The 15,210-nt window shown below is 40.1% G+C and overlaps 1 protein-coding gene across 6 annotated transcripts in view; it reads left to right on the top strand.

The window, feature by feature from the left end:
- The window catches only part of ARHGEF7 (Rho guanine nucleotide exchange factor 7), a 223,673-nt gene that overhangs the window by 74,133 nt on the left and 134,330 nt on the right, over positions 1–15,210 (top strand). For all 6 annotated transcript variants that reach the window (XM_089693578.1, XM_089693575.1, XM_089693577.1 and 3 more), the window contains exons 5-6: positions 1,811–2,012; positions 14,589–14,677. In XM_089693578.1, coding sequence (XP_089549704.1) covers positions 1,811–2,012; positions 14,589–14,677 — 291 coding nt within the window. The remainder of the gene's footprint in view (positions 1–1,810; positions 2,013–14,588; positions 14,678–15,210) is intronic.

Here is a 15,210-nt window from a genome sequence, read left to right as displayed (position 1 = left end):
GACGCCCCCCATCCAACCTGATGGAGCTTGAGAGGTACTGCATAGAAGAATGGGAGAAATTGCCCAAAAATAGGTGTGCCAAGCTTGTAGCATCATACTCAAAACAACTTGAGGCTGTAATTGGTGCTAAAGGGGCTTCAACAAAGTATTGAGCAAAGGCTGTGAATACTTATGTACATGTATTTTTCTTTTCATTTTTTATTTTTAATAAATTGCAAAGATTTGAAAACAAACTTTTCATGTTGTCATTATGGGGTATTGTTTGTAGAATGTTGAGGGGAAAAAAAGAATTTAATCTATTTTGGAATAAGACTGTAACATAACAAAATGTGTCAAAAGATGAGCTCTGAATACTTTCTGGATGCACTGTATATTTTCATACTCATTACTGTTTTTTTTTTTTTTTTTTCCTTTTATATTGTACTCCAGTACAAATTGGTAGCTACTAATTTCCAGGGTTTTTTTTTTTGGTTTCTCGATTGTATAAGCAAGATTAGATTGTCCTAAGGCATGGCGATATTTAAGTTTAATTTTGTATTTTCATCCTAGGTGCAGTAACTTAAGGGTCTTACAATTAGCTTATAGTAGTGTTATGCGGTGGTGTGTTTATTAACACGTTGAATTAGTACGTTTATCAAATCTTCTTTGCAAAGTAAAGATTTAGGCCTCATTCACACGGGAGTGTTTTCGTGTACAGTACATCCATGTGAGGGCTGTGTTTGCCAGTGCAAAAATGTGTGGCTGCAGGTGTCTAATTGGGAGCAGTAGATGTGTTCCAGCAGCTTATGTGCCCCAGTTGAAATGAATGGGATGCTGGGAACATGGCCTTTACACAGTAGTGCACTATGGTACGCCCGTGTGAACAAGTCATTAACGGTTATCAACAGCTGTTCTATATAAAAATATGTATCTGTGGTTGAGTAGAATAATGTGGTCACTTTGTTGTACGCAAGTTGTAATGTGATAGAACATATATGACTGAAGTAATTCACATATTCTGTAGGATATAAAACTTCATTATGGTTAAAATAATTTAGGTTTATTTGAATGTGTAAGTGTTAGGGGGAGGTGTGTTTTTTTTTAATTTCCGTTTTTTTAATTTATTTTTTGCCAATCATTTACATAAACACACTAGGAGCAGTTTGGTCAGAGGCCTGTAAGCCTGATTGCAGGTTTTTTGGATGATGAGAAATTTAGAACACCTGTCGGTGTTTTATATACAGTATGTTCTTCAGCTTCTTGGTTTTGCAACATTTTACTTTGTTACAGAACCTAATAAGATACAGGACTATTTTGTTTTGAACAGCTACATAAGAGCTGTTGTCGACACCACATCTACATGCTGAGTGATATTGCTGAGCCATTCCTTTTTCCTTTTGGCCCATATGAATCTGATTTTTATCGGCTTAATTTTATAGATTGGAGAGAAGTGAAGCCAACACCATCTGTAAAACCAATTTAGCCAAGCGATTATTGATACCTCTCTACGAATACCAAAATTACATATGCCCCATGCTTTGAATTAGATGAACATGATTTTCTTAGAGAGCTATGAGTTAGATTTAAAAATGAGCCAGGGGCCAAGAGCCATAGCACGTAGTGGAGTGTAAGGTCTTCCAAAACGGATGTACTCCCATTACAAAGGTTAAGAGTGGCTGGCAAACTTTGATATGGTTTGGTTTGCTGCTGTGGTGCTGCTATTCTACTAAATGGACAATTTCTCATTTTTAGTTTTCTGCACTGCACAAGGGATTGTTGCTTGAGAAGTTGTATAACTCCATTCACTTTCTACGCCTTTTTTTTTTTTCAGGACATGACCGATAACAGCAACCATCACATGGTGGTTCGAGCAAAGTTTAATTTTCAGCAGACCAATGAAGATGAGCTGTCATTCTGTAAGGGAGACATAATTCATGTTACACGGCTGGAAGATGGCGGCTGGTGGGAGGGAACACAAAGTGGTAAAACAGGATGGTTCCCGAGCAACTATGTCCGAGAAATCAAGTCCTCTGGTAGGTTGACTCTGTATTTTTGATTGCAGGCGAGGTCACCTTTTATAGGTGATCACATGTTTAATAAAGTGTGACATTAGGAGGTTTGTGAATAATTGAAAATAAATGTAACAATTTTAAAGACATTTTTTTTTACCTCTGTAAATAAGAATTTGAAGGATAAAGTGCATGATCACGCACTTGAGATGTATAGGTTCAAGCTCATTCTTCTCTAAAGCATCTCTGTGATACAGTTGTTCTATCATAGAACAGTTGGAATAGAATTCTGATGCTTTGTCTGTAATATTTTTGTTTTTGTAGGTTTCCCTAAAATTAGCCTTTGCCTGATAATTTAGCATTTGACGGAATCGTGTACAGTGAAGGAAATAAGTATTTGATCCCCTGCTGACTTTGAATGTTTGCCCACTCACAGAGAAATGATCAGTCTAAAAATCGAATGGTAGGTGTATTGTAACACTGAGAGACAGAATAGTAACAAAAAATTCAAAAGAAATGCATGTCTAACAAACGAAGCACTGATTTGCATGTTCATGAGGGAAATAAGTATTTAATCCCCTTCACAAAACATGACTTAGCACTTGTTGGTAAATACTTTGTTGGCAATCACAGAGGTCAGACTTTTCCTGTAGTTGGCCACCAGGTTTGCACACATCTCAGGAGGCATTTTGGCCCACTCCTCTTGGCAGATCCTCTCCAAGTCATTAACGTTTTGTGGCTGATGTTTGGACAACTCGAACTTCCAGCTCTCTCCACAGATTTTCAATCAGATTAAGGTCTGGAGACTGGCTAGGCCACTCCACGACCTTAATGTGCTTCTTCTTGAGCCACTCCTTTGTTGCCTTGGCTGTGTGTTTTGGGTCATTGTCTTGTTGGAACACCCATCTATAACCCATTTTCAGTGCCCTGGCTGAGGGAAGAAGGTTCTCACTCAAGATTTGATGGTACATTGCCCTGTCCATCGTCCCTTTGATGCGGTTCAGTTGTCCTGTCCCCTTAGCAGAAAGATACCCCCAAAGCAGAATGTTTCCACCACCATATTTGACAGTTGAGATGGTGTTCTTGGGGTCATAGGCAGCATTCCTCCTCCTCCAAACAGTTGAGTTGATGCCAAAGAGCTCGATTTTGGTCTCATCTGACCACAACACTTTCAACCAGTCTTCCTCTGCATCATTCAGATGTTCAGTGGCAAACTTCAGACGGGCCTGGACATGTGCTTTCTTGAGCAGAGGGACCTTGCGGGCACCGCTGGATTTCTATCCTTGTCGGCGTAGTGTGTTACCAACTGTTTTTTCTTGGTGACTGTGGTCCCAGCTGCCTAGAGATCATTGACAAGATCCTCACGTGTAGTTCTGGGATGATTCCTCACTGTTCTCATGATCATTGACACTTCGCGAGGTGAGATCTTGCATGGTGCACCAGACCTAGAGAGACTGACAGTTTGTTTTGTGTTTCTTCCATTTGCGAATGATTGCACCAGAATGTTGTCACCTTCTCACCAAGCTGCTTAGCGGTAGTTTGGTAGCCCAGTCCAGCCTTGTGTAGGTCTACAATCTTGTCCCTGACATCCTTGGACAGCTCTTTGGTCTTTGCCATGGTGGAGTGTTTGGAATCTGATTGTTTGATTGCTCCTGTGGACAGGTGTCTTTTATACAGGTAACAAAATGAGATTAGCAGCACTCCCTTTAAGAGACTGCTTCTAATCTAAGCTTGTTACCTGTATGAAAGACACCTGGTAGCCAAAATACCTTCTGAAGGATAGGTGATCAAATACTTATTTCCCTCATGAACATGCAAATCCGTGCATAATTTGTTAGACATACATTTCTTTTGAATTTGTTGTTGCTATTCTGTCTCTCAGTGTTACAATACACCTACCATTCGATTTTTAGATTGATAATTTCTTTGTGAGTGGGCAAACATTCAAATCAGCAGGGGGTAAAATACTTATTTCTATCACTGTATATCTGAGAACCGAGGTCTTTTATTTGGGGTCTGTTTTGCCAGTTAATAGGGTCTTTGAAATCTTTGTAGCATGGCCATATTGATTATTGTAAATGCACATATAAGTATGAAAGAAACCCATAATGATTAACAGCTTTACTGTATTTTTACAGGTTGTGAATGACAGTGGTCATGACAATATTTTAGTGTTTTTTTTTAAATATGTAAAACAATATTTTAAAATGTAATGGAAAAATGAATTCTGAACACTTTCCTCTTACCAAGATGAGGTGAAGATATTTTAAGCAAGTAACTGGTTAACAGAGCTTTTCATTTAATGCTGTTGGAACCTTTGTCTTCCCAGATGTTCGACATGTTGATCTTTTTTTTTTTTTTGTTTTGTTTTTTTGTTTTACACATTCCAGTAACATTCATGTGTTACATCTTAGCAGGGGTAGTTTAGATATTTAAATACTAAATCTGATTTCCAGCTTTGTCACTTAAATAGTCTTTTCCTGCCTCCCGTGGTGTCTGTGCTGTATTCAGGTGATTTTATGATGTAATAAAGTTGGATGTTGGAGTGCAGCCATCTGGATCTTTTTAGATTTCTTAGGTTGGTGGTATGTGTCAAGCAACATCCACAAGAATGGTAGGACCCAAGGTTTCTCAGCCGAACATAGTCCAAAGCATCACAATGCCTTCGCTGGCTTGCCTTCTTCCCATACTGAATCCTGGTGCTATCTCTTCCCCAGGAAAACAATGCACACACGCTCAGCCATCCACATGATCTAAAACTTGATTCATCACACCAGGCTACCTCCTTCCATTGCTCTGTGGTCCAGTTCTGATGTTCATGTGCCCATTGTAGTCATGTTTGGCTGTGGACATATGTCAGCATGGGCACCCTGACCAGTCTGCGGCTATGCAGCCTCATACACAACAAACTGCGATTTCTTTGTTTTCTTTCAACACATCGCGTTCAAAGACAATATGTTTACTTGCTACCCAATATATCCCAACCTCTTTCAGATGCCATTATAAAGAGATAATCAGTGTCTTACACTGAATCTATTAGTGGTCATAAAGTTATGGCTGATTAGTGTATCTCCTTCACTAACAGGTGCACCTGCTGGACATGCAGCTAAAACTATATGTTGCGCCGGCTACATACAGCATGAACACAAGGCTTTATACTATGGGACGCAAACATCCTGTTCCACACCTGGAAAAAAATTTAGTCTGGTTAAGTGCCACTCAGACATTTATAGGCAGCTTTGAATGAATTCAAAGCTTTCTCTCATTGGCTGAGGCAAAGATCATGACATCAACTGCCTGTCTCTCTGCCTCAGCCAATAAGAGGAAACTTTGTATTTTCTGAATACAAATTGTATCATTAATTTTAACTCCAATGCTGCATGAAAATCTCTACCTGTATTTTATTGGGCTTTAAGGTATCAGTAGATATGAGTAAACCAGTCCCTATTTTAACTGTTTTGGGCCATAAGGCTCAGGCAGATGGGGATGCAGATTATAAACCCTTATTCAATTGTCTTTTCTCCCAAGAGCATTCTTGGAATCATATGTGTGTGTGTGTATATACAGTTAGGTCCATATATATTTGGACACAGGCACAATTTTTTATACTTTTGGCTCTTTATGCCACCAGAATAAATTAAAACAAAACAATGCAAATGAATTTGAAGTGCAGACTTTCAGCTTTAATTCCAGGGGTTGAATTTAGATATCAAGTACAAATTTTAGTAACTGCAACCATTTGTATACACAGTCCCTCCATTTTCAGGGGCTCAAATGTAATTGGACAATTGAATATAATCATAAAATGTTCGTTTTTAATATTTTCTTGAGAATCCTTTACTGGCAATGACTGCCTGAAGTCTGGAACCCATGGACCTTCCTCCTTTCTGATGCTCTGCCAGGCTCTAACTGCAGCTGTCTTCAGTTTCTTTTTGTTTGTGGGTCTTTCTGCCTTTAGTTTTGCCTTCAGCAAGTGAAATGCATGCTCAATTGTGTTGAGATCAGGTGATTGACTTGGCCATTGCAGAGTATTCCACTTCTTTTCCTTCTAAAGCTCCTGGGTTGCTTCTGCAGTGTGTTTTGGATCATTGTCCATCTGTACTGTGACGTGCCGTCCAATCAACTTTGCTGCATTTGTCTGAATCTGGGCTGACAGTATATCTCTAAACACTGCAGAATTCATCCGGCTGCTTCTGTCTTCTGTCACATCAATAAACACCAATGACCCAGTGCCATTGAAAGCCATGCATGCCCATGACATCACACTTCCTCCACCATGTTTTACAGATGACGTTGTGTGCTTTGGATCATGAGCTGTTCCAAGCCTTCTGCACATTTTTTTCTTCCCATCAGTCTGGTACCGATTAATCTTTCATCTGTCAAAAGAATGCTTTTCCAGAACTTTTCTGGATTTTTTAGATGTTTTTTGGCAAAGTCTAATCTGGCTTTTCTGTTCTTCAGGCTTATGAATGGTTTGCACCTTGCGGTGAACCCTCTGTATTTGCTCTCATGAAGTCTTCTCTTGATTGAAGACTTTGACAATGATACACCCACCTCCTGGAGAGTGTCCTTCACTTTTCTGGATGTTGTGAATGGGTTTTTCTTTGCCATTAAGAGGATCCTGCGATCATCCACCTCTGTTGTCTTCTGTGGACGTACATGCCTTTTTATGATGCTGAGCTCACCAATGTGTTGTTCTTTCCTCAGAATGTACCAAACTGTTGATTTGGCCACTCCTAATATTGCTGCTATCTCTCTGATGGATTTTTCATTTTTGAAGCGTTACAATGGCCTGTTTCACTTGCATGGACAGCTCCTTTGAACGCATGATGTAGGTTCACCGCAATAGATTCTAAATGCAAATAGCACATTTAGAATCAACTCCAGACCTTTTAGCTGCTTAATTGATGAAGAAATAACGAAGGAGTAGCCCACACCTGGCCATGAAACCGCTTTTGTTTCAATTGTACAAATACTTTTAGCCCCTTGAAAAAGGGGGGAAGGCTACTTTTAAGAGCTGTAATTCCAATTTGGAAGTACATACCCTCAAATGAAACTTGAGAGTGTGCACTTTCAGTCCATATCCATTATGTAACTATAGCTTGAATATGCTTTGGTAAATACCTAAAAATACTAAAATTGTGTGTGCGTACATACATACATACATACATACATACATACATACATACTGCTCAAAAAAAGTAAAGGAAAAATTTGAAAACACATCAGATCTCAATGGGAAAAAAAAATAATTTTGGATATTTATACTGATATGGACTGGGTAATGTGTTAGGAACGTAAGGATGCCCCTTCGTGTTTGATGGAAAAGAAAATTATCAACTTATAGAGGACTGAATTGAAAGACACCCTGAAAATCAAAGTGAAATAATGATGCGGCAGGCTAGTCCATTTTGCTGAAATTTCATTGCAGCAACTCAGAATGGTACTCAGTAGTTTGTATGATCCACATGTGCTTGTATGCATGCCTGACAATGTCGGGGCATGCTCCTAATGAGATGACGGATGGTGTCCTGGGGCATTTCCTCCCAGATCTGGACCAGGGCTTCACTGAGCTCTGGACAGTCTGAGGTGCAACCTGGTGTCGTCGGATGGAGCAAAACATGATATCCCTGAGGTGTTCTATTGGATTTAGGTCAGGCGAGCACGGGGGCCATTCAATGGTATCCATTCCTTCATCCTCCAGGAACTGCCTGCATGTTCTCGCCACATGACGCCGAGCATTGTCGTGCACCAGGAGGAACCCAGGACCCACTGCACCAGTGTAGGATCTGACAATGGGTCCAAGGATTTCATCTCAATTCCGAATGGCAGCCAGGGTGCCATTGTCTAGCCTGTAGAGTCTGTGCGATCCCTCCATGGATATACCTCCCCAGACCATCGCTGACCCACCACCAAAATTGTCATGCTGAATGATGTTACAGGCAGCATAACATTCTCCACGCCTTCTCCAGACCCTTTCACGTCTGTAACGTGCTCAGGGTGAACCTGCTGTCATCTGTGAAAAGCTCAGGGTGCCAGTGGCGGACCTGCCAATTCTAGTGTTCAATGGCAAATGCAATTGAGCTCCATTTTGTCCTGCAGTAAGCACAGGGCCCACTAGAGGACATCGGGCCCACAGGCCACCCTCATGAAGTCTTTCTGATTGTTTGGTCAGAGGCATTCACACCAGTGGCCTGCTGCAGGTCATTTTGTAGAGCTCTTGCAGTGCTCATCCTGTTCCTCCTTGCACAAAGGAGCAGATACTGGTCCTGCTGATGGGTTAAGGAACTTCTACGGCCCTGTTTAGCTCTTTAAAGTAACTACCTGTCTCCTGGATCCTCCACCATGCTCTTGAGACTGTGTTGGGAAACACTGCAAACCTTCTGAAGGTGTTGGACTGCCTGTGCAACCTCTGTAGGGTCCAGGTATTGCCTCATGTTACCAGTAGTGACACTGACCCTATCCAAATGGAAAACTAGTGAAATACAGTCAGAAAAGACGAGTAGGGAAAAAAATGTCAGTGGCCTCAACCTGTAAAAGCATTCCTGTTTTGGGGGTCATCTCATTGTTGCTCAACTAGTGCATGTACCTGTTGTTAATTTCATTAACACCAAAGTAGCTGAAACTGATTAACAACCCCATCTGCTACATAACTGACCAGATCAATGTCCCAGGAGTTTAATTGACTTGATGCTATACTTTGATTAAAAAGTGTTCCTTTCATTTTTTTGAGGTGTGTGTGTGTCTGTGTATGTATGTATATATATATATATGTGTGTGTGTGTGTGTATATATATATATATATATATATGTGTATATGTGTGTATATATGTGTGTATATATATGTATGTGTGTGTGTGTGTGTGTGTGTGTGAGACTTGGGTCTTCAATTTTCTCGAGGTTTTGTAATCCCGGATCAGGGCATGGGACAAAACCTTTAATCCTGTGTCCAGGTCTTACTGGAGACCTGTGGGCTCTATGGGTTTGCATACTCATAAGCAAGGAGCTGGCCGTAGTTCAATGCTCTGTCAGGAGAGACTTGTGTTCCTGCCGAGAGACAGAGGTACTGTCTTTGTTGGAGAGATTCCTTGTCCATCAGAGAGAGTTGAGGTGGCTATGTGAGTCTGGAAGACTGGGAAAGCCGGTACAGCTAGATTTATCCAGAGAATCCATAAGTCTGAGGAGGGGTGTCAAGAGAACCTCTCGCAAGCGGTCAGGAGTAGGTTCATACAGCAGGAAGCTGTGACTAAAGGTTGAGTGAATTCAGAGAACCAGGTGGTGCTGGAAGGCCAGGAGATGGTCCGAGGGCCTGGGGATAAGGGCACCAGTGCTTCTGAAGAGCGAGCCAGGTGGCTTGATGTTCTCGCAAAACTGTGTATGGCTGTGTGAGACTGAAATTCCTGCATAGGCAACTCTTTGTTGACTTACAAAAAAAAAAAAAAAAGAAAGAAAAGGAAGACATGCAATCCTTGGCATCGGCCCCCTCCTCCCTCCCTCAGTCTCCTGGGAACTTTCAAAGCTCCCAGAAGACTGCCGGACCAATTAGGAAGCGCAGCGCGATGCGTGCATGCGCAGTGGGCACCAGGCTGTGAAGCTGCAAACTGTCACATCCTGGTGCCCACACTTGAGATGCCGTGGAGGAGAGAAGGGGAGAAGTGAAGGCACGGGTGAGAATACCGTTGGATTCTGGGACAGGTAAGTGTGTGTTTATTAAAAGTCAGCAGCTACAGTTTTTGTAGCTGCTGACTTTTAATAAACACAAAAACGTCTGGAACTCCGCTTTAAGAGCGCTGTCACACTTCTTGCGTAACCTAAAAACTTCTAGAGCTCTGCCTGCCAGACAATGAGGAGTGATGTTGCATCTGCGCACATCACCCCTTCCATCCACCGCCCAAGGATCTCAATCTGGGAAGGCTTGCTGCATAGCTGAAGGAAGGAAAACACAGGCATTAGTGGGGCCTTATGTCTAAGGTTTGCCTAAGGCCTCACAAAGCCTAGAGCTGCCTCTGCCTAGTGTATTCATTTTCGAGATCTATATGAACAAAATGCAAATTTGTCATATGGATATTTTACCACCACTTCAAATCCCCTAAATATGTAATCCTGTGTTCCAATGATAATATCATTTAGGTAGTATGCAGGTGGACCTTGTCGTCTTTAAACCTTAGATATCTAGGCTCGGGTGTTCTTTACTAATGACAGGTGTGATTATGTCATGCAAAGATCAATCGAGCTGTCTAAGGGCCCTCTGAAAGAAGTTTGTGGATGTAGGAGTCTGGCAATGGATTTAAAAAGATTGCCAAATTATGTAAATCCGGTATTCAAGGAAAATAATTTACATTAAAATTGGCTGGGAATTTGTCCAAGACTGGCCAGCTCAGCAAATTCAACCCAAGAGCTGACTGTTTTCATGCTAAAAGAAATATCCAAGAACCCTAACATTTGATTGTGGGCTGTTACGGTAACTCTTGCAAAAATTGGCGTCAAAGTGCATGCATCTACTTTCAGAAATAGATTGCACCAATTCAGCCTGCATGAGAAGCATGCCAGGAAATACCCTTTGCCAAAAGTTCAATAGTAAACTGTAATCTTTCTCTAATGTTCTCTTTGGATATCAAAGATCAGACCTTTTGGAACATTGTGCTGAATAATGATCAATCAAAGCTAGAGGTAACAGTAGATATGTTTTCTGACCAAAGAGCATTCATCAGTGTGCCAGATGAGAATGTGAGGCCATCTGCCCTATCTGAACCCGATAATGATCCGGAGCACACTAGCAAATCTACCAAGGAATGGCTTAAAGGATAAGTTCACCTTTGGGAACATGTTACATGTTCCACCTATTTTTAGGGTGGAACATGTAACATGTTAAAAAAACCAATACTGGTGAAGCGCTTCACATGAAAAACTAAATAAGTAGGTGCAATAATATAAAAATACATATAAAATGACCACACTGTATTGAAAGGTATAGATAACTAGTGCTAAATAACCCCCCCAAAAAATATATAAGTGCCAAGTGCTGAAAATGCAAAACAGGTCATGCGTTTGCTGACTAGATCGTGCCAAAATGCAATATTCAGTTAGAGTGTGCAATGTTAATGTGTATTATGTTTACTGTGCATATGTTGTATTTTGGCACGATGTAGTCAGCAAAAGCATGACCTGTTTTGCACTTTATTGTAGATTTTACTTTCAACCAATATTCATACTCATACTGAGCACTTTCCACTTTCAGTTAGTGTTCAATGTTAGTGTATTATGTTTTTACTGTGCATATATTGTATTTTGGCACGATCTAGTCAGCAAACGCATGCCCTGTTTTGCATTTTCAGCACTTGGCACTTATATGTTTTTTGGGGGGATTATTTAGCACTAGTTATCTATACCTTTTCAATACAGTGTGGTCACTTTATATGTATTTTTAATATCATTGCACCTACTTATTTAGTTTTTCATGTGAAGCGCTTCACCAGTATTGTTTTTTTTATGTCATACATCTTGTGGTATTGGGAATAGGTGGTAGCAGCTTGCATATATTTGGGGTTGTGTTTGTTCATACCAGTGGAGCGCAGGGGGATTATTTTTATACATGTAACATGTTCCCACTGCTGTTGCCTCTCCCTGATTCACTGGCTCTAGTGAGAGCAATCTGAGGATGTTCTCCCTGAACTTGTCACAATTAACAAAAAAATTAATAAACAAAAAAATAACTATTTCTGTGAATGGGAAAACTACAAAACTAAAACTGCAAAAAATAATAAATGCCTCCTTTTTTAACTGCAAAAAGGGAAATGTATCCTTTTAAAGGAAGCAATAGAGAGTTCTGGGTTGCCCTAGTCAAAGACATTTGATTCCCATTGAGGTTTTGTAGGAGAATTTCAAAATTGCCAGTTCATGCAAGGAAAGCCGCAAACATCTTTCTAAAGGATTTTGCATGGTGTAGAGATTCTAATCTGAAACCCCATATTCTAATTTCATGGCTTTGAAGTTGTGGTAAAATCTGCTATGAAAAATCTTGCATTTTTGTTTATTTAGATCATAAACATGACTATTTGTTCAAGTATGTTGCTTATATCTGTAGATCCAATATGAATTAAGATTTTATGTTTCCCTGTTTTAGGTCAACAACTTTGCTTGGGATGTTTTTTATGTGTATGTTTGTGTTTTTTAGGTCCTAAATGGTAGACATGGATAGCATTACACATGGCCCAGCTGGATGTTATAATGCATAGATTAGTATTGTTTTGCAGTGCGTAGTGACCTATTTCTGTTTTTCCTTCATTATGCGCTTGCGAGGGTTGATGTGCTTTTTGTTTGTTTGAAAGTGCGCCATCTGGCTTGACCTTGTAATTACATGAGACAGCAGATAGTATGTGAGCTATGATTCCATCTGGCATGTTGTGCTGGCTGCATCACCCAGTGACAGTGGAATGAGGAGACAGTTCTGCATTGTTAATTGCTACTTAAGAAGGGTATTCTTGCCTCAAATATTATAACTTGTTAGGCACAAATGTATTTTTGTATGCGTTTTTTTAAAATCTGACTTCTTTTTTTTTTTGTCTTTTATGGTGACACAGTTGCAGTGCTTCTTGTGCAACCCCAATTCCAAAGACATTGAGACACTGTGTAAAATGTACTTGTGGCTGAACCATGTCCCCTGGTCCCTCCTCACAGGATTTGACAGATCTCCCTCTCCTCCTCACCCTTCATGCATGATAATAAAAAAGCCTTCTGTGTGCAGCTGCTCCCCTAATACTGTGGGCAGCAAAGTGGCTAAATGGTTAGAACTTCTGCCTGGCAGTACAAGGGTCATTGGTTCAAATCCCAGCCACTGCACCACCTTGCATGTTCTCCCTGTGCTTGTGTGGGTTTCCTCCCACACACCAAAGATCCTGTCTAAATTGGCGCGTGTGTGTGTGTGTGTGTGTGAGCTAGGGACCTTAGTTTATACGCCCCTTGAGGGTTAGGGACTGATGTGAATGTACAATATATATGTAAAGTGCTTCGTAAATTGATGGCGGTATACATGTACCTGAAATAAATCCAGCGATCCAGCGATGTGCATGAGATCTTTGGCTATCCCGGACTCTCCCTCCTCATTGTCTGAGACAGCAGCAGATGCCGTTGGCTCCTGCTGCTGTCAATAACAGCCAGTGAGCCAATAAGGAGCGAGAGGGGGTGGGCCAGAGCATTGGCTCTGTCTGTGAATGGACACTCAGAACAGTGGATCAGCAGGGAACCTGCTTTGGTGCCCCCATTTTCAAGCGGTTTGCTCTGGAGACACTTGGCAGGCGGGGAAGGGGCCAGGAGCATCGGTGAGGGACCCAAGAAGAGGTGGATCAGGGCTGCTCTGTGCAAACCACTGCACAGAGCAGGTAAGTATAACATGTTTGTTATGAAAAAAAAAATTGTTTTTTAATTTCACTTAACACTAATCTGATGATCTGTAAAGGCTTTTAAAGCATCACCTATGGATATTTTTAAGTACTTGATGCAACCCCATCTTTTCAATTTTCAAAAAAACAGTGTTGTGTTTTTGTTTTGTTTTTTTCCCCCTGAAAATACAGTATGTGTTTTGATAAACAGTTGTGCAAATATTATGCGACATAAAAAAAATTGGAGAAAGTATCTTTTCATTCTACAGGGCCTCTGCTTTCAGAAAATATGTATAATGTTTTGTGGGGTTTAAGTAATTTTATACCCAAAAATGCAGGTTTTTACATGTGTGCAAAAAAAAAAAAAAATGGAAAACTTGCTCTAGTGCAAAAGTGGTTAAGGTTTTTATTCTAGAAAATCTTAAAGAAAATATGTACAACTATGTTTTTCCCTTTTTTAATAATGACCTCCACATTTTGGTTCTGCTAAAATCTATAAATAAGTACAACAGAGGTGTTTAGGACTTTTTGCTTAGTAAATGGAGCATATGTAGAACTCTGCAAGCCCTGAAAAATCGAAGAAGGCATATCAAATTTAAGACTTGGTATTTACTTTTATGAGATCGCATTCTGTTCCAGGGATATAAGCCTTTGACCAGTTGTACCATAATAAACCCCGAAAAACAAACATGCAGTGCTGTCATGCAAGTTGTCTGTTAGAGGTTCAGAAATTTTGCTGTGTGTACCTGTGGCCAATAATTGTAACACTAGTATTAATTTTCACATTACATTTCTGTTAATTTTTGCCTACGCCTAGTATTCTGGACAAGCTTGAAATAGAAAAAATATATATATTAATCCCACACATGTACTTCCTTGACTTGTATGACGCATTCACAGACCCTGCATTCTCTACTATATCATATCTGTTTGCAGGCAGTAGAGTATTATGGGATATATAGTTCTAAAGTAAACCAAAGGTTTGAGAGAGAAGAAGCTGCAAAGCATGCAGGGCATCCAGGAAATTGTGGAAGGAGATGTCCAGCAGACAGACAGCACTCACAACATAAAAGGAGATTTTGCAAGAAAGCATAACTATGATTTTGCATTGCTATTACAAAGATGATGCCATAAAAAAAAATGCCTTCTTTCCCAAAATTAGTAAAAAAATATATATATATTTTAATAAGCAATCTGATCATTCTTATTCTCTGTTCCCCAGAGAAACCAGTATCACCCAAGTCTACAACACTGAAAAGCCCACCAAAAGGGTTTGAAACATCTGCAATCAACAAAAGCTACTACAATGTGGTAAGTACTTTTGCGTGTTTAACCTGTACTGTTGGCTTTGGAGGTATAACTACATAACTTTTGTACACTGTGCTAACAACACACAAGGAGCCCATTTGCTATTATTTTCAGCCTTGAACCAAAAAGTTGTTATGGTTTAAGACTGAGTAAGCAGTGAAAACCTGGATTATCTAGTAATAGGAAAATAATTGATACATCATCACATAAAAGAGAAGCTCCAGTTAACAGCTAATTTCAACTGTCATATTTTATGCTTCAGAAGTTAAAAAAAAAAAAAAAAAAAAGTCTTACATTTGGGAAAAGTCCTGTATGCTGCAGTGGTTGAATGGGATCCTTCAGAAATGCTTCTTTTTTTTTCAGGTAAAGGTAAAGTCAGGTAAATCTGACATCGAGACATTGTTTTGTCTCCTCTACCATGGCTTTCTAAAGTCCCATAAGCAGTACATATAGTTTATGTCCTCCTACAGTTCATTGTGCTCGGTATGAGAGAGATTTTTTTTTCTGGACTTGTTTGGATACAATACTGATGATGT

This window comes from Staurois parvus, unplaced genomic scaffold (genome assembly GCF_062004578.1).
Source record: "Staurois parvus isolate SC_StPar_1 unplaced genomic scaffold, SC_StPar_1.0 ptg000634l, whole genome shotgun sequence".
Lineage (NCBI taxonomy): Eukaryota > Metazoa > Chordata > Amphibia > Anura > Ranidae > Staurois > Staurois parvus.
The sequence above is the reverse complement of the archived record's forward strand: the minus strand, read 5'-3'. Positions and strand labels throughout refer to the sequence as shown.